Source organism: Astyanax mexicanus, chromosome 6 (assembly GCF_023375975.1).
Source record: "Astyanax mexicanus isolate ESR-SI-001 chromosome 6, AstMex3_surface, whole genome shotgun sequence".
Taxonomy (NCBI): Eukaryota; Metazoa; Chordata; class Actinopteri; order Characiformes; family Acestrorhamphidae; genus Astyanax; species Astyanax mexicanus.
Window position 1 is genome coordinate 4,923,944 of NC_064413.1, and position 18,496 is coordinate 4,942,439.

The window sequence follows — 18,496 nt, forward strand, 5'->3', positions numbered from 1 at the left end:
AGAGAGGGAAAGTATAAGTGAAGTGTTTAGGTAATTCATTCAACACACAAGACAGTGGTGAATTTATCACTGTTTTCTAGTTATCATAGAGAATTCTGGACAGTCAAAACATTTAGATAAATAGTTGCATGAATGCATAAAAAAATCCAACAATTATTCAAAATCACATTCCAGAAACTTCAGACTTGACTCGTACTGGCATATTTGAGATTCAAGGCTTGACTCTGGTCAGTGTAACGTTTATCAGTGCAATTTTCTGACCGTTTCAGGCTAAATTTGAACAAAGAAGTTATACAACGTAATTATTTCATTTTTTTTCCATTTACTTTGATGATAAAGAAACAGGACTCTTATTTTTTTGTTTGTTTTTTAGATGTAAAAATCAGAAACTTGAGGCAATAATCTTTTTTTTTAATTCTGAGGTGAGGTGCAAAAATAAAAAAATAGAAAATTTGAAAAATAGATGAAAACCAGTTTCTTCTATACTACACCAAATAGTAAGAATTAATAATAAAGGAGTTTTCGCATTTAAGAGACCTAAGACTTGACTCAAATTGCAACCCAAAGACTCAAGACTTGACTTCGGTTTACACCATATTCAAGACTCAACCTGAGACTGATTTTAAATCAAAAGAAATTTTCAAATAACAGTGAATAATAGATAAAAAGAAAAAAGAAAAAGAAAGAACATAAGAGACTAATTAAATAAAAAACTGTCAAAATTAAGCTAAAACTAACATGGTACAAAAAAATAAATACTAAAAGAAACTAATTAAAATAAGTTAAAAAGGTAATGATATAAAACTATTACAAATAAAATTATAAAATGAATGAAAAGGAAATTAAAAACTAATTGAAGAACTAAAACAAGAAATAAAAGCTAAGAATAAATAAGATTCTGACACAATAGGAAAAAAAATGATATCGCAATATTCCGAAAAGGGGTTTGTTTTGTATATATTTTATTTAAATTGTTTGTTTGCAGTTTACATGCAATAAATATGCTGTACTTTAGTTCGGTGGTAGATTTTTGTTATCAGATTACTTTATTTTTGTTTTTCTTTTGTTAGTATTATTAGTTTATACAAAATCAGGGTCTAGATAAATTACTGTATGTAATAGACAATTGTATAAATTTTTGGTACTGAATAAAACATTACAAAAAAAAAATTGCAGTAGTATTTTTTTTTGTTAATTTAAAAAATGTCAGTGTTTGGTCATATCACCAAGAATATTGATATCTCAATAATAATCCCTTTTAATATTAAACATGTCTAGGCTGATCAACTGTGTCTTGTGTGAGACACATGCTTCAAACTTACAAGCTTAAACTTTTATTTATTTATTTATTTTATTTAAACCTTGATTTTACCAGGCAAATCATTAAGAACAACTTCTTATTTACAATGGCAGCCTGGCAAGAGGCACAGCCTCTTGAACACACAAACACACAAACATTCAACACACAAACAACACAGCATATAGACAGAAAGAAAAAAAAAACATTTATAAGGTGACTGAATTAAACTGATCCAAATGGCAGAGTGTTCTTTTAGAAAGCTTATCAAATTATCTATTAACTGGACAGTAATACAGTGTTGTCTGTAGTTTTAATATCTGCGATATCTCCACCCTTTCTCCACTAGAGGGCTCGCAGAAGGTGCGGTGTCCCTCTTTGGGGAGTGTGTGCACGTGAGCTGGGCCATGTACTGTGATTGTTCAGCCTGCGAGTGTGTGAGGGGTGGGGGAGGGGTGGAGACTGTTCTACTCAAAACCTGATGGCCTAACTGAGTGTAGACCAGTGCGGACGCTTCCATACAGCCTGAAAGCACAGGTTGGATGGAGTAACTCACATCAGACAGTGCGCTTTTACCCACTGTAGCCTGCCTGAGTGCTCCAAACTGCTTTCTCTAGCTCTCTCTGTGTGAGTGTGTGTGTGTGAGAGAGAAAGAGAGAGAGCATGAGGAATAGGGGGGTTGGGTAGAGAGGAGATGACATCATGTGTTGCTATAGGCCTGCTGCAGCACACTTAACCTGAAACATCTGCCGCTTTGGGAAGCCCTGGCAGGAGCATCAGAAACTTCAGACTGCACTGTCTCTCTCTCTCTCTCTCTCTCTCTCTCTCTCTCTCTCTCTCTCTCTACAGCACACACACTCTCACACACACACAACCCATACATAGGTGCATACAGATCAGCTATGATGGTGGAATAAATAACTATAGATCATTTACTGTGAATAGAGCAGCATTCAGCAGCAGAAGTGTCACTTCAGTGTCTGGACTGAAAAAAGGACGGTAGTCTGTGTGTGTGTGTGTGTGTGTGTAACAAAAACAACCATCATTCATTTTTAAATTTTAACCCAGTATTTCTCATTCAGTTAAACAGGCATTTAAGGCCTTTAAGACTGTGCTTCATTCAAAATGCAGTACAGGCTAAAACACTTCTAATCAAACACTTAATGATGAAAACCAAATTGAAAACCTCTGGAATATAATCAAGAGGAAGATGGATGATCACAAGCCATCAAACCACCAAACTGAACTGCTTGATTTTTTTAATTTTTGCACCAGGAGTAAAGGCATAAAGTTATCCAAAAGCAGTGTGTAAGACTGGTGGAGGAGAAAATGTCAAGATGCATATAAAACTGTGATTAAAAACATTTGGGTTATTCCACCAAATATTGATTTTTGATCTCTTCAAAAATGTATTAATCTGAACTTGTTTTCTTTGCATTATTTGAGGTCTGAAAGCTCTGCATCTTTTTTTCTGTCATTTCTTATTTTTTGCAAATAAATGCTCTAAATAACAATATTTTTATTTGAAATTTGGGAGAAATAATGTCCATAGTTTATAGAATAAAGCATCAATGACTGACTAGGCCCCTTCGGGATCTTAATGATCATCTTAATCTTAAGGCGCTCCTCCTTTGTTGCTGTTTTGGGCTTATGTTTTTGGGTCATTGTCTTGCTGGAAGGCCCATCCACTACTTAAACACTTTAGTGTTTAGGAAGTTCTCATTAAGCATGCGGTGCATTTCTCTGTCTCTAAACATGAAGAGTCAAAGTCTCATCGGACCACATTACATTTATAGTCTTAATTTAATATTTTTGTCTTCAATCTTTGTTGATATTCTGTCTTGGTCTTTTAAAATAAACATACCATAACAATGATGGATTATTCATGTCTTTGTATAAGGAGGTATACTTTCAAAACTTAAAATGATTTTCCCCACTGTACTGAATTATTTTCTTTACAACTTGTATTTTCCCTGTACAGGTGCTGGTCAACGAATTAGAATAATTTGAAATAGTGCAATCATGACATTCTTTGAATGCATTTTTTGTGCAGAAAGCAAATCAGGTGTTCACCGCACCTGTCCTACTCCTTAGACTAATCACAGAACTCGTTACCTGGAAAAAAATTTGCTCAGCTGAGCTTTCCAAAAGGCCCATTTAGGCCATTTAACTGTGACACTGTTGTTTTATTGAATTAGAATAAATGCTCGAATTTTTGTTTTCTGTGAAGAGTGTTCACTGTGCAGTATAAAGTCAGGGTTGAGTAGAATTTCTAAGTTGTAAAATCAATCATGGGTAAGCAGCGCGACCTCTCAACCGGAATAGTGGCTCAAATTCAAGCCCTTCGCCAACAAGGCTTGACCCAAACTAAAATTGCTGAGCAGCTCGGCATCAGCCAGTCTTCCGTCTGCAAAGCTCTCAAGAAAAACTGCAGCAAGCGCACCAACTGTTCCGGCGTCCGAAAAACTTCTGCTCGCGACAACAAGCAGCTGAGAAAGATCGCAGTCAGCAACCGGTTCAAGTCCACTTCCGAGCTCACCGACTTGTGGAACAAGCAGACCGGCGCTGACGTCTCCAGATCAACCAAAGAATTTCATGATTGCACTTCAAATTATTCTAATTCGTTGACCAGCACCTGTATATGTGCAAAGATGTATCATATAAAACAGGAAAGAAGGAAACAGAAATGATGAGCTTTTTCACTCTGTCACCTGCTAGTTTGAATGCGGGATAGTAATATAAACTCCATGTAGTTCACTAAAATAAAAGGACATTTTCCTTCTGTATTCAATATGTTTGAATTAAGGGTCCTTCATCATAAATCTGATCTGGTGTGATTACGCTACGCCTAAATCTTGCACGGATTTACGACAGGAATTGTGAATGAATTTGTACTGAAGCACAGCAGTGCTGTCATCCCAAGATCGTACCTGTAATTGACAGTTAACATATCTATGGAGAGGATTCATTGCCAGACCATAAAGTAATCAGTGGAAAAGCTTCTCTTTTAATTAGTGCTATGATGAAAAACCTGCCAAACTGGCAAACTGAGCCTTCTCATTTGATTTGTGAGTGTTGAAATAATGTCAAAAATTAATATATATATATATATATATATATTCCACCGTGTAGAGCAATCCATACTACAGGGCTTTCAAAGCTTTCAACATGGCTAAGCTAAAAGTACACTGCTGAATTTCCTGATATGACTCGTGAGTATTTCCATCAAGAGTGCACTGTAATTATGCTGTCTTTTATTGGTCATTAGGGAGGTGCGTTCAGACTACTTTGGCTGTTTGTATGAAAGGGTAATCAGTTAATTGCTGGAAAGAAAAAAAGAAGAAAAAGAGCTTTGACCAAAATTAATATGGGTCTGCAGTTGTAGGTGATATTACTGGGGTTAAGCAGCAAAAGAATCAAATAGTAAAAGCCTATTAAATCATATCTATTAACATTTCATTAACATCAGCTAGAATAGTCAACATCTAGATAACATCACCTAGAAAAGGTCTCATCCTGCTAAAATCCACTTTTCTTGTTCTGTGTGAAATAACGTAGGTCTCGCTGCACATGAAACACTTCCTCAACCTCCCTTGTCTGCAGTAAAAGAAAATCCTCAGAAATACGAGTTGATCAGAGAGATGTTAGGTTGTCTACGTCAACCAGTGACTTCATGGCCTCACCCACCTCACCTGAGCTATAGCTACGGAGGAGCTAACAGCTCTGTTTACTCTGTTTACAGCTTTTGTTTACAGAGCTAGTTAACGTTAGCTATCTTTTGTAAGTAACTGTAGGTTTAAATCGGATCTCCAGTTGATTCTGTGTTTTACCAAGACCTTAAATATACACTAGGGAAGCACGGTTTGACAAGGCAGCTCAACTTGACAGAACACCGGTCAAAGCGACGCAGTTCGTATCAGATTTTTTGATATAGAGTGAACTCTGTGGCTTTGCCGTGGTGAAACTGCCCAAGTACTGAATCAACAAGTCTGAGGTAAGAGTTAGTAGCCTTAGCCTTAGTTTATTACCGCCGGTCACAGGAAGGGATATTCGTGCTGCCGCAGGGAGACCAGCGTCACGACGGGCAGTCTCTATTTGCACTAGCACCATGGCATTGATACCATTTTTCGGCAGTGGAGCCACTCGAGTCTAACATTAAGTGATGTTTAAGGGTTAACTTTATCTAGCACTCAGTGCTATATCTTTAACTAAGGCTGTATCTCTGAAAACATTTTGTCCTTTGAGTTTTGGAGCTGTAAAATTGACTGTGGGGGGAGACAGCTAAGCGTTCTCTGCTGCAGTGCTGTTAGCCAATCAGAGGCGCTATGTTTGTATGTATGAATATTCATGAGCAAGAGCCAAATCCTTTCTTTCTTCAGAGACCAGTAATTCAGTGATCTAAAGCAGGGCTAAATAGAAACACCTGAGAACTTTTTTCACAAAAAAAGGATCACATGGCATTCATTCATATTAGAGACCACAACTAGACATTTTAAAATGATTTAAAAAATGATGGAATGAGACCTTTAAGGTCTAGCATACATCAGCTAGATTAGTGAACATCAGCTAAAATAGTGAACATCTAGCTAACACAACTGAGCGCCAGTAACAGGACTGGGTGCTAATAACAGGAGTGAGTACCAGTAACAGAAGTGAGTACCAGTAACAGGAGTGAGTACCAGTAACAGAAGTGAGTACCAGTAACAGGAGTGAGTACCAGTAACAGAAGTGAGTACCAGTAACAGAAGTGAGTACCAGTAACAGGAGTGAGTACCAGTAATAGAAGTGAGTACCAGTAACAGGAGCGAGTACCAGTAACAGAAGTGAGTACCAGTAACAGAAGTGAGTACCAGTAACAGGAGTGAGTACCAGTAACAGGAGTGAGTTCCAGTAACAGGATCCTGTTTGGTACATTATTTATCCATTTGTTTAGTGAATTGAATGATAATAAATTTGGTTGATTTCAGGTTTGGGTCTTCTTAAAAAGCTAAAAATGTTTTTTTTTTCATATTTTAGAAAAATACAATGTGAATGCATTTATAGTGTTTTTTGTCTTAAAAATCAATGATTTGAACTATTTCTTTAAAATAAATACATTTTCTCGATTCACAATAAAATCACAGTGTAGTGAAATGTGATGTAGATGTGTGAATTACTTTGCATGGTGGATTACATTCCCCTTTGGTCCAAATTCAGCTTTTTATACTTAATAAGGGGATGCCTGCTGACTGTTCCTCAGTAAAGAGGTCAAGCAATGTCAGAACAATGTGATGTGCTTTGTTTTTTATTGGTTTATTATGCATCTTTTTCTTATCTGACTGATAAAAGATCAAAATGTAGTTCTCTATTTTTACATGGTAACGGCTGCTTTGTGGTCTGTTAATGAATGTAGAATGTAAATGTCTCAATTACTGAGGAGCTGAACCAAAACCAAATAGCAGGAGAATGGCCGAATTAAAACAGTAAATAATCATACAGCAGACGCAGTAATCAGGCTGCGGTACCTGTGGTTTTTGCTCCGGTGCAGGCTTGCAGGGCCGCAGGTTGTGTGTGGTGGAAGCTCTGGCCGATGATCCGGAGCCTCTGTCTCTCCCCTGGGCTCCATCTTTGCCCCTGACCCTCAGGCTGCTCTCCCGCTCCCCTGTCGCCCGTGGCTGCCCGTTAAACACTGTCACACAGGTTTAAGAGAAAGAGGCTGTGAGTAATGACACTTTTAGCTCAGGCAGTCAAAAACTCTACCACACTCATAAAAAAAAACACCACTGTTTTAATACAGCTACAGATGATCATGCCAGGATTAAAATAGCTGAAATATAACAAGCTCATTAAAAACATTAGAACAACTATATAGTAACACTCTTGCAATAATGCACCTTTTATACACAAAAGGTTAATCTGACTATAACATTTGCATTAATCAGCCATGACATAAAACATATATTAGCATCAGATCCTAAAGGGCCTAGCAAGTCCAAATCTCAAAACTTCTGTATTTTTTCGGAGTATGAGGCGCACTTAAAATCCTAAAATTTTCCCAAAAATAAAAGTGCGCTATATGTGTGAATTCTACTAGTCATGTATTAAGGAGTTGTAAAGTCACTCCGCTGAACTATAGCATTATGAAGGTGAGTTTTCAGTTAAGTTTCTCCAGCACTAAGGCTGGAGGAGTATTACCATTAGCCGCTAACAGCAGCGCTAGCTCTTTCACCGCTCAAAGGTGTGTATACTAAACTGTAGTGTGTGTTTACTGTATTAAAAAAGCGACATGGGCGAACCGCTAACTGATAGCATCCTGGCTTAGCGGTTAGCGGTTCGCCCATGTAGCTTTTTTAATACAGTAAACACACACTACCTGATAGCATCCTGGCTTAGCGGAACAGTCAGGGTTCCTCAAGTGTTGTGCTTTCAGCCAGCATTTACTAGCGCTAAGCTCTGCTGCTAACCACGCTGTTGAAAATATTTCGAAATCTAAGCTCACTGTAAACAAACTGAAGCACTTTCTTCACCCAAATAAACAGTTTCAGGAGAGAAACCTGTAGAGATTAATATCCAGTGCTCGTTTGACTTTGAAAGAAAATGTTTTTATTTTATTTATTTATTTAGGTATATTCACAGAAGGCATGAATATACACTGTTAGCGGGGTGTAAGGTAGCAATGAGCATCATGAAGTGCCAAGCATCAAGATAGGCCTAGAAGATAAAGGAGAAAAATAAGATGAGCTTGAATTTTGAAAGGTGTTACATTGTCCATGTTCTGTACAGTCATTGCTCTGCCGAATGTCTGTACTGTTCTAGGGCTGCAACTAATGATTATTTTGGTAGTCGACTAATCTGATGATTATTTTTTTCGATTAGTTGATTAGTCAGCGATTATTTCTGCCATGTCCTCCATCTCTAAAAACAATAGAAACAGCTGAACATGAGATTTAAAAGCCATTTAAATGTATAGATGTTATTTAAACATGAAAAGCACTGATATTTATTAAGTAAATATATAATCTGTTGTGTTGTTTGGGCACTTTTGGAGACACTGACTCAAGTTGAGTGTAACCTGTGTGAGTGAGCTATTTACCCATTTTTCTCCCATTGCACTTCGTGTAATGCAGAACTGTTACTGTTACAAATTACAACGATTATTTGACAATTAAAGTTGTAGTCGACAAATTTAAATAATCGACATTGTCGATAATATTAACTAATCGTTGCATCCCTATATACTGTGCCACAGATATTAAACGCAATGAAAGCTTAGGGCAGGGGTGTCCAAACTTTTTTTGTTGGGGGCCAGAAGGAGAAATATATTATGAAGTCACGGGCCACAGACTATGTAATAAAACAAATAATGAAATATACCACTTTAAATAATACTTTTTTCCTAATTATTTCATTTACACACCATTTTACTTGACTTACTATCTTTATCTTTGACAGTGTAAGATTTTTCAAATTGATGTTTAATTGCATGATGTCTCTTAATATAAAACTCCTTAATTACGGCAACTTTTAGACTCTTTGGCCCGTTTTTCTGCGCTAGAAATGCGCACCCTCTCCGCTTTTAGACTCTTTGGCCCGTTTTTCTGCGCTAGAAATGAGCTCCCTCTCCGACTCTTTGGCTCGTTTCTGACACCTAGCGTTCAATCTTTGAATCTCACATTATAAAAACCTGCTTAACAGCGGGCCAACTTTCATTCTATTTCTAAAATACCTTGCAGGCCGCTCCAAAAAAGGAAACGGGCCGCAAATGGCCCGCGGGCCGTAGTTTGGACACCCCTGGCTTAGGGCATAATATTCTAATACTGGAACCCTGCAGGCATATCTCAAGAGCAACCTTGCGCCAACACTCAAATGCCTTAGCGTGAGCTGCTGAAAGCTAAAACACATAAGAAACTGCGATTAAGCTAATCCGCTAGCAGGCTAAGCAGACTAATTATCAAAGCTAAAGCTTTTCACCTGCATGAGTTAAAACCACCACACTGCTTTACACATTCTCACAGAAAATAGTAGAGTCACACAGAAAGGAGCCAGGAAAAAAAAATGCTATGAAGGTTTAGTTCATTTTAGCCTCTGCTAGCAATCGTATCTCTTCACTCAACAAAGACTCCTCAATATTTCTTAGAAAAAAAAACATTGGCATGCTTTCTGGGTCACTTTTCGAAATGAAAGCCTCACCGCCGCTTCTCCAGGGGCCAACTTATCACCCAGACCGGCTGGAACTCGGCCAGCAGCACACATAAAAGTGTCTTATTTAGATCAGCGGCTAGTTTAAAGCGGAGAGAGAAAAGGGTTCTCATTTCTTTTATGAAGCGCAGCGGCACGACGTGACTCCTGGTTTCATGAGGCTTCCCACAGAGGTGTCTTTCAATGCCAGTTTCCGCGCAGAAGCACACAGGCTATATCCACAGCGTACACTGAGAAGATGAGAGCATCTCTCCTTACAGCGAGGGATTGAGGAAGGGGGTCCGGATTCAATTAAAATGTAGGTCAAAGCCATCTTTGGACTGTTAAAAAGGGCTAAAATGCTCTAAAGCTAGCCTCAACGGCACAGCTTTTTGGTGAGTAAACATTAAGAGCTAAATTTAGCAGATTAGTCCAGAAATATCCAGTGAAGCCTTGTTTAAATGAATCTCACCACAATGGCTTAGTGTTTAAAGGAAACGTTTAACACAAAAGCTTTTGGCTTTTGGCTTTCTTTAGCTTTGCACTAGAGCAGGGGTGTCCAAACTACAGCCCGGGAGACGGGAGAGTCTAAAAGCAGAGAGGGTGCGCATTTCTAGCGCAGAAAACCGGGCCAAAGAGTCTAAAAGCGGAGAGGGTGCGCATTTCTAGCACAGAAAAACGGGCCAAAGAGTCTAAAAGCGGAGAGGGTGCACATTTCTAGCGCAGAAAAACGGGCCAAAGAGTCTAAAAGCGGAGAGGGTGCACAGTTCTAGCGAAGAAAATTGGGCCAAAGAGTCTAAAAGCGGACAGAGTGCGCATTTCTAGCGCAGAAAAACGGGGCAAAAGAGTCTAAAAGAGGAGATGGTGCACATTTCTAGCACAGAAAAACGGGCCAAAGAGTCTAAAAGCGGAGAGGGTGCACATTTCTAGCGCAGAAAAACGGGCCAAAGAGTCTAAAAGCGGAGAGGGTGCACAGTTCTAGCACAGAAAAACGGGGCAAAGAGTCTAAAAGTTGCCGTAATTAAGGAGTTTTATATTAAGAGACATCATGAAATTAAACATCAATTTGAAAAATCTTAGTTTACACAACACTGTCAAAGATAAAGATAGTAAGTCAAGTAAAATGGTGTGTAAATGAAATAATCAGGAAAAAGTATTATTTAAAGTGGTATATTTCATTATTTGTTTTATTACAGAGTCTGTGGCCCGTGACTTCAAATATATTTCTCCTTCTGTCCCCCAGCAAATAAGTTTGGACACTCCTGCACTAGAGCTATTAGGCTATTGAAGTTAACAAGAAAATAAGAAAAGCTTAAAGTCTATTTTACATCCATTTTTATAGATAACAGTGTGTGGGAATCCTTGGCAGCCTAATCAAATGAGGTGCCATATGATGTGCCAGAACATTACCACATCAGAAGACCACCTGCCTAATATGCTGCAGTCAGTTGAGATGGCTCTCATTGGTCTCATTGGGCGTTGACGAAGAGCAATATCAAATACCTGATCAATCCGAGCTCAAAAGAAGCTTCCTACACACCAGTGAATACACTGAAAAATGCATAACCCAACCCAGCGGGAATTCAGCTGTAACTAGAAATATATGCACCGCAAAACTGTGCTAGACTGAGCTGCATAGCTTTCAAAACATGCGTTTACAAGCAGGTGCCCAGCCATGTGAGTTACTACATGATTCCTTATGTGTTCCTTTATAGTTTGAATGATGTCAGTATTTATTTACAATGTAGGAAATGAAGAAAAAAAAACTCTGAGTGACAAAGTGTGTCAAAATTTTTGACCGGTGCTGCACATGCTAACCTTCCCCCTCTTTGTCATTGGGGCATCATAACTGAGAATATGACTAACAAATTGCATATAAAATATAAAAATGCATTTAGTTGTGCCCCGCCCTCCACTGTATTTACTTATCTCCATTAGCTGTGATTTTTTTTTCTTGCTGAACTATCACTTTAGACACTGTGTCATGGAGGTCAGGTTCAACTTTTGAACTTGTGTGAGACGGAGGGTCTGTGTAGATGGACTGTGGAGCCCCTCTGACATGTATAGCATGTGGAGGAGGATCAGGTGACTGCGGTGTCACATTACACTGCTGAATGTGCTGAGTGGGCAGTGGAGTCTGGTTACATGCATGAGGAAAAGAGAGAGAAAAATGCAGGCAGAGCATAGTGTGTGGTTCTTGCATTATTGCATTATTTATAGTGGTGTCAATCGATTAAAAAAATAATCTGATTAACTGATTAATCACAACAACATTCTGTGATTAACTGTGATTAATCGCACTTGTTCTTTTTAAGACGCTAATAGTTTTTTATAGTAGATATTTAAATGTAAATAAAAGAATGAATGTAAAAAATATAAAATTTTATTATATTTTATATTAGTGGTGTCAATTAAAGAATGCACGATAAATTAGATAGAAGAAACTTTTTTATTTTATTTTATTATAATCATCTCAGCTTAGATTTCTGAATTAGAGGTTAATTAGCTGAGTATAAAAGTGCTTTTTTCACACCTGTAAGTTGTGAAAGTTTCTATGGTCCAGATCAGTTGATGAGTTTAAGTGTTTATTTGGAGCGTTTCTCCCTCTGTTTGGTTTGGTTTCACACAGGCACAAACCTAAACGCACCAAAATGCGCATCAATAAACCATCGTCTCCTCTGATTGGTCAGAGCTGTCTGGCACCGGAGCAAGAAAGTAAATATAGTGAGAAGAAGTGCTTGGCTGTGAGCAGTGAACGCTGCACATACTGCACTCTTAGTGTGTAAACAGCATGAAGCAGCAGAGACAGCATTTGTTCATAGCAGTATATTATCTGGCTAATATATACATATAAAATAAAAAGAAGTATATTTGATAGCTGGGTCGGATCGAGACTGGATCATGTTCTCACCACAAGCGAAACACTCCAGAAAAAAATACATTTGCGTGTTGGGTGGGGTCTGGGAAGATTACGGCAGAAGTTTGGGTCAAACTTGGTGGTGTAATTAATTGTGTAAAAAAAAAAAAAAAAACTTGTTACTGTTTTCAAATTATTTGTATGCATTAATGCTTCAATGTTGACAGTCCTATTATTTAACATTCAATTTACGATATGAATTATGTGTAAGTAATTAGCTATAAACATAAATAATAACACATACACAAAATACTCTTTACTGACTTACTTTAAGCTGCTTTTAAATGGCAAAGATTTTTTCCTCACAAAACAGGACTGCATACACTCACCAATTAATATAGGGTTTTTGTTTTACACAAGCACTATTTGATTAGTTTAAAATAGATTCTGGTTTGTTTGTACTTTAATGCAGTTTAATTGAGCAGGTGTGAAAACAGTATACGTCAATATACTTCTTTTATTTGAGCTAAACTGCTGACAGGGCGCATTTTAATCTGATATATTAACCAAATAACGCTAATTACAACAGCTAAGACAACAAACGCTATCTCTGCTCCATGCTGTTTACATGCACGGTCTGTGCTGCTTTCAGCGTTCACTGCTCGCAGCCATGTGACTCCTTTTACTATGTGTACATCTGCGCTGCACATTCTATTATAAACACTAAGTTTGAAAGCACAGCGTTTCAGAATTCAGTATTAAAGCAGCTTCACACTGCTTTATGCACAGATATATGTGTTGTATTATATATTTACGTTCTTGGTCCCGCGTTAGACAGCTCTGACCAATCAGAGGAGACAATGTGCTTGCGTGGTTTACTGGTGCGCATTTTGGCATACCTGTCAAGTCTCCCGTTTTGGCCGGGAAACTACCGTATTTTACTCCTCTTTCCCGCTGTCCTCCCGTATTAGTATTTTCCCGTTAATTTCCCGTTTTATATTAAAATTTAAAAAACTTTATTATTGAGGAGACAGGGCACTGACCGCTCTGTGTCTCTTAACCAATCGTGGTGCCGGTTCATGGAGAAAGTTCCGCCTCAGGAGAAACAGCCAATCAGCTTGCTGATTTTGCGGAGCGCAAAGAAAGGTAACGGTAGGCTAATCATGTAAACTGTGATGAGATTTTTCTGATAGCTGCTTAAAAATACTCGTCTCCGAAAAAAAAAAAAACACACAGATTAAACCTTTTAAAAATAAAAAAATTACAGCTTGTGACTCAGCTTAACTAGAAAAGTGGAGAGGACCGAAATTAACTGAAATGATCAGGGGTGGAGTGATCAAAAGAAAGAAGATTAATTAAAAATAATGAATTGTGTAGACTCCATTAGGACTATTTTTTACTGATGGAACATATCTGGTCCATGTCCTTTTAGTAAAAGCTCATGATACTATTTTTAGGTCACCAACACTCATTTTGCAGAATTTGTGCACCCTTTGTTCAATTTTAAATCCATTAAATAAATAAAAAAATATATAATATAAAAGAGTGCATTATGCCAAAAAAAGACATGAAATCTAGAAAAGGGTTTTTAATTTGGCTGTATTAAAAGAATGACATATGTAGGAATGTCCACAACAGTGTGTAAGTGGTTCACAGGTGGTTATTTTAGATTTTTTGTAAACCTGTCTTAAAATATAAGGGATACTGAACCTTCGTTGGGCTGGTGGGACGGCTTTAAGTGGAAGGAGGAAAATACCCCTTATTTTTAAATCTAAAACTTGACAGGTATGCATTTTGGTGTGTTTAGATTTATGCCTGTGTGAAAATAAATTGTGACTCACAGTCTACAAACTCTGCTCAGACTCAAATGAGCCACAGACCTTCGCCCCAAAAACTAAGAAACTAGTAAGACTCGCACCCCAAAGACCTCAGATTTGACTGTGTTTCACACCTCAAAGACTTCTAAAAACTATCTTGTCTTAAGTGAGGTATCATATAAACAATTTTAAATCTACCCTTTCCACAGAATGTCTCGACTTCTTTCACTGTAATCTTCAAGTACTTCTTTCAAGAATTTTGTGTAAAACTACATGATGCTTATATTATCACGGATAATAACTGTGACTTAATTAGAGCCTGCACATTATCCTTGAGTTTTTCTCACACATTATAAATATTCATCACATTTCCTCCGTGCAAAAACAAAGTGTCAAGGGAGAAGATCACACTCCCTCTATTAATGTGCAAATAGTTGCAAATGACTGAGTGTTCCAGGCTGCATTTACCTAAGTACCAGAAATCAAGATATACAGTACACTGGAGCTGGGACAGACATGTAAAATAAAATTTGCACTGGCCAAAATTAAGATTGGAGGATGTAACGTCTATTTACAGCTTGGGAAAAATAAAAGACCATTTAAAAAGTATGAGTTTTCTTTCATTTTACCAAATTGAAAACCTCTGGAATATAATCAAGAGGAAGATGGATGATCACTAACCATCAAACCACCAAACTGAACTGCTTGAATTTTTGCACCAGGAGTGAGTAGCATAAAGTTATCCAAAAGCAGTGTGTAAGACTGGTGGAGAGAGGAGAACATGATGCCACTGAACTGAACTCTGAACTCTTAAAACTTTATAAATATGAACTTGCTTTCTTTGCATTATTTGAGGTCTAAAAGATCTGCATCTTTTTTTTGTTATTTCAGCTATTTCTCATTTTCTGTAAATAAATGCTCTAAATGACAATATTTTTATTTGGAATTTGGGAGAAATGTTGTTTGTAGTTTATAGAATAAAACAAAAATGTTCATTTTACTCAAACATAAACCTATAAATAGCAAAATCAGAGAAACTGACTTTTATATTTTTACAACGTATAATAAAATATATATATTTTTTTGCTCAGTAAAGTGGACGTGGTATCATCTACCAACTAAAACACCCAATCAGTGCCCTCTTCTTATTACTGACGCCCCTCAAGACTTCGAAGGGTTAATGATGATATTGCAGGGGAGTAGACCAGGACTTGCCTGACAGCGTACACATGTGTGACATGCCTCAATGAATGTGAATGCCGTGTGCTCTATAGATTGTATACAGCAAATGTAGGCAATCTGACAGAGTGCTGTGCATAGACACGGGTCATTAACTGCACAGCGTGGGGTGAGACACACTCATAACTCACCTGACTGGGGCCCTGGAATGGAAACCAAATGCCTGTTCTGTTTACAACTCAACTGCAACAGCGTTCTGAACCCTGGTGCGCTCGCATTTTACTAGAAGATTTTTACGATAGATAAAAAGAGGTTTATGCATAATAAAAGTACTTTTTGTACTCACACCTCATTAAAAAGTGTAGAAATTATATCTGAATCATGTATTTAAATGCTTGTCCAGTCAAATAACAGTTTATGTTTAAGCTAGTACAGTTTTAATCCTATTTCATTTTAGCGTATCTTCATTCCGGCTTCTCATCGTTCAATAAACCCCTATCCAGATAAATCTCTCCATCCAGATAGAGTGAACCTGATTGTGATTGGATATAGAGAAGAATAAACATATACCATTTCTGACCCTATGACCCTAAAATAAACAATATTTCATGATAGTTTTTGCAATAATTCTTTTTTTTTTTTCAAGAATAAACAACTGTAAAAAAAAAAAAGGAAAATTCAAGTATTTTATCAGATTTATAACAGAAGTCAATGATCCAGAATGTCATGATGTACTCCAAATATCCCCATATATCCAGGATTAAAGTAAAATATATGATACTGGACAGATACAATCTGTCTCTAGTAGTAAAACCTTGATGTAATAAATGGAGATGGGGACATGGCACGATATATTCAATAATGTTGGCGATATTATTGTGTATGATATGATATGGCACATCCCTATTCCTGACTCCCTAGTGGTTTATACTGTGATCCATCACACCTGCACACGTCATGTATGTACAGGGGTTGGACAATGAAACTGAAACACCTGTCATTTTAGTGTGGGAGGTTTCATGGCTAAATTGGAGCAGCCTGGTGGCCAATCTTCATTAATTGCACATTATTGCACCAGTAAGAGCAGAGTGTGAAGGTTCAATTAGCAGGGTAAGAGCACAGTTCTGCTCAAAATATTGCAATGCACACAACATTATGGGTGACATACCAGAGTTCAAAAGAGGACAAATTGTTGGTGCACGTCTTGCTGGAGCATCTGTGACCAAGACAGCAAGTCTTTGTGATGTATCAAGAGCCACGGTATCCAGGGTAATGTCAGCATACCACCAAGAAGGACCAACCACATCCAACAGGATTAACTGTGGACGCTGTAAGAGGAAGCTGTCTGAAAGGGATGTTCGGGTGCTAACCCGGATTGTATCCAAATAACATAAAACGACGGCTGATCAAATCACGGCAGAATTCCATGTGCACCTTAACTCTCCTGTTTCCACCAGAACTGTCCGTCACCACAATAAATTATTGTGGTCTAAAACCAGGTGTTTCAGTTTCATTGTCCAACCCTTGTAGGTTGCACTGAAAAAAATGTAAATTACCATGGCCGTTGGCCACAACCCTGCTTGGGGCTTTGCTCTTGCGTGGACTGGCCTGACAAGAAGTGGATGCAACGCTAGCCGCCGGCTCCTTTTGCACCTCATCCTCGTCTTCTTCTTCCTCTTCTGCGTCTTCATCATCCTGAGCACTGCCGAAGTACTTCATGTTGCTGGGCAACGCAGCAGAACCTGAGGTGGAGAGAGAGAGAAGGGTAAAGTCAACACTGTTGTAATTGTTAGTAATTTGGGCTATTTTGGCCAGTTTTAAACATGAGCGAGTCTTTCTGAGAGTGCAGGAGGACTGTGTTCACACTACAAGCCTCATTATTTAATCCAGATGTTCTGCTCAGATCAGATTTGGCTGGTTTGGAATCTTGATAGTTCACTTTCATAAATGTAAGTGATTTGTTTGTAGTATGAAGTCTAGTATCACGTCCAAAAGTGATTTAAATCTGATTCGAAAACACTGAATCTGAATTAATGAGATATGTGTCATATTAAGGCAAGAAATTAAAAGCCACTTCATCTTGGTGTGACTGTAGCCTGATTCTCCATGTGTTTTGAAGCAATTGTGTGCGAATATACAATTGTATGCTATTATGGAATTAAAGGTCTCATTCCATTGTTTTTAAATTTATTTTGAAATGTCTAGTTGTGGGCTTTAGTATGAATAAATGACATGTGAGCTGTTGGTAAAAAAAAGTGCTCAGGTGTTTCTATTCAGCTCTGCTTTAGATCACTAAATTAGAAGTCTCTGAAGAAAGACAGGTTTAGGGCTCTTGCTCATGAATATTCATGCATGCAAATATATCTCATCTCATTGGCTAAAAGCACTGCAGCAGAGACGCGTGTGTCCCAAGCCAAGGAGGATGAGGACATGACAACATTACTGGTTGATAGAGACTTCTGATCAACTTGTATTTCTGAGGATTTTCTTTCACTAGCTACTGCAGACAAGGAAGGCTGAGAAACAGTTTCATATGCAGAATCATACACAAATTGAAATCTTCAATTAAAGCTATGTTAAACTTAGTAGCTCGTCACATTACAACAACATAATTTGAAAAGCATAGATATTAAAATGCAGTTAAAAAGTCTATACTAAATATAGTCTGCCAGTCCTAAACCACACTACACCATTATTACTGTCTCCCTTCCAAAAATACAGAACTAACGGCATTTAAAAAATTAATCAAAAAAATGCGTTTGGGACATTTTTACTAAATTTGTTGTCGAGTTGACCAGCGAGCTAAGCGTTGCCACTATGATCGGGAGATTGCTGGTTCAAATCCCGTTTATGCAGCTTGCCATTAGCTGCCAGAGCCCTAAGAGAGCACAGTTTTCCTTGCTTTCTCTGGGTGGGTAGATGGTGCTCTTTCCCCTCATCACTCCTAGTGACAATTTGGAGCATTCTGAGCTTGGAAATATCAAAGAAACCTAAAGAATTATGGATTGCAGAATTATGGCTTTTTCGTCAGGTTGCACTGGTAACACCCAAGAACACAAAGGCCAGAATAGACTGAGAGAAATCATCTAAAAAAAAAAAAAGCTTGCCAAGTTCTGCAACCATCCATTCTACTAATGCTCTCTCTGACACTGCTGAAATCAAAACTATGAGAGGGAGCATGCTAACATT

At 37.9% G+C, this 18,496-nt stretch overlaps 1 protein-coding gene and 1 long non-coding RNA gene across 3 annotated transcripts in view; both read right to left on the reverse strand.

The window, feature by feature from the left end:
• LOC125802491 (uncharacterized) overlaps positions 1-18,496 on the reverse strand; it is a 479,356-nt gene that overhangs the window by 375,213 nt on the left and 85,647 nt on the right. The gene's annotated exons all lie outside the window — the stretch shown is intronic.
• Positions 1-18,496, reverse strand: part of jarid2a (jumonji, AT rich interactive domain 2a) — an 89,894-nt gene that overhangs the window by 28,631 nt on the left and 42,767 nt on the right. For both annotated transcript variants that reach the window (XM_049480718.1, XM_049480717.1), the window contains exons 5-6: positions 16,864-17,049; positions 6,802-6,965 (exon numbers count right to left, since the gene is read on the reverse strand). In XM_049480718.1, the coding sequence (XP_049336675.1) occupies positions 6,802-6,965; positions 16,864-17,049 (350 nt within the window). The remainder of the gene's footprint in view (positions 1-6,801; positions 6,966-16,863; positions 17,050-18,496) is intronic.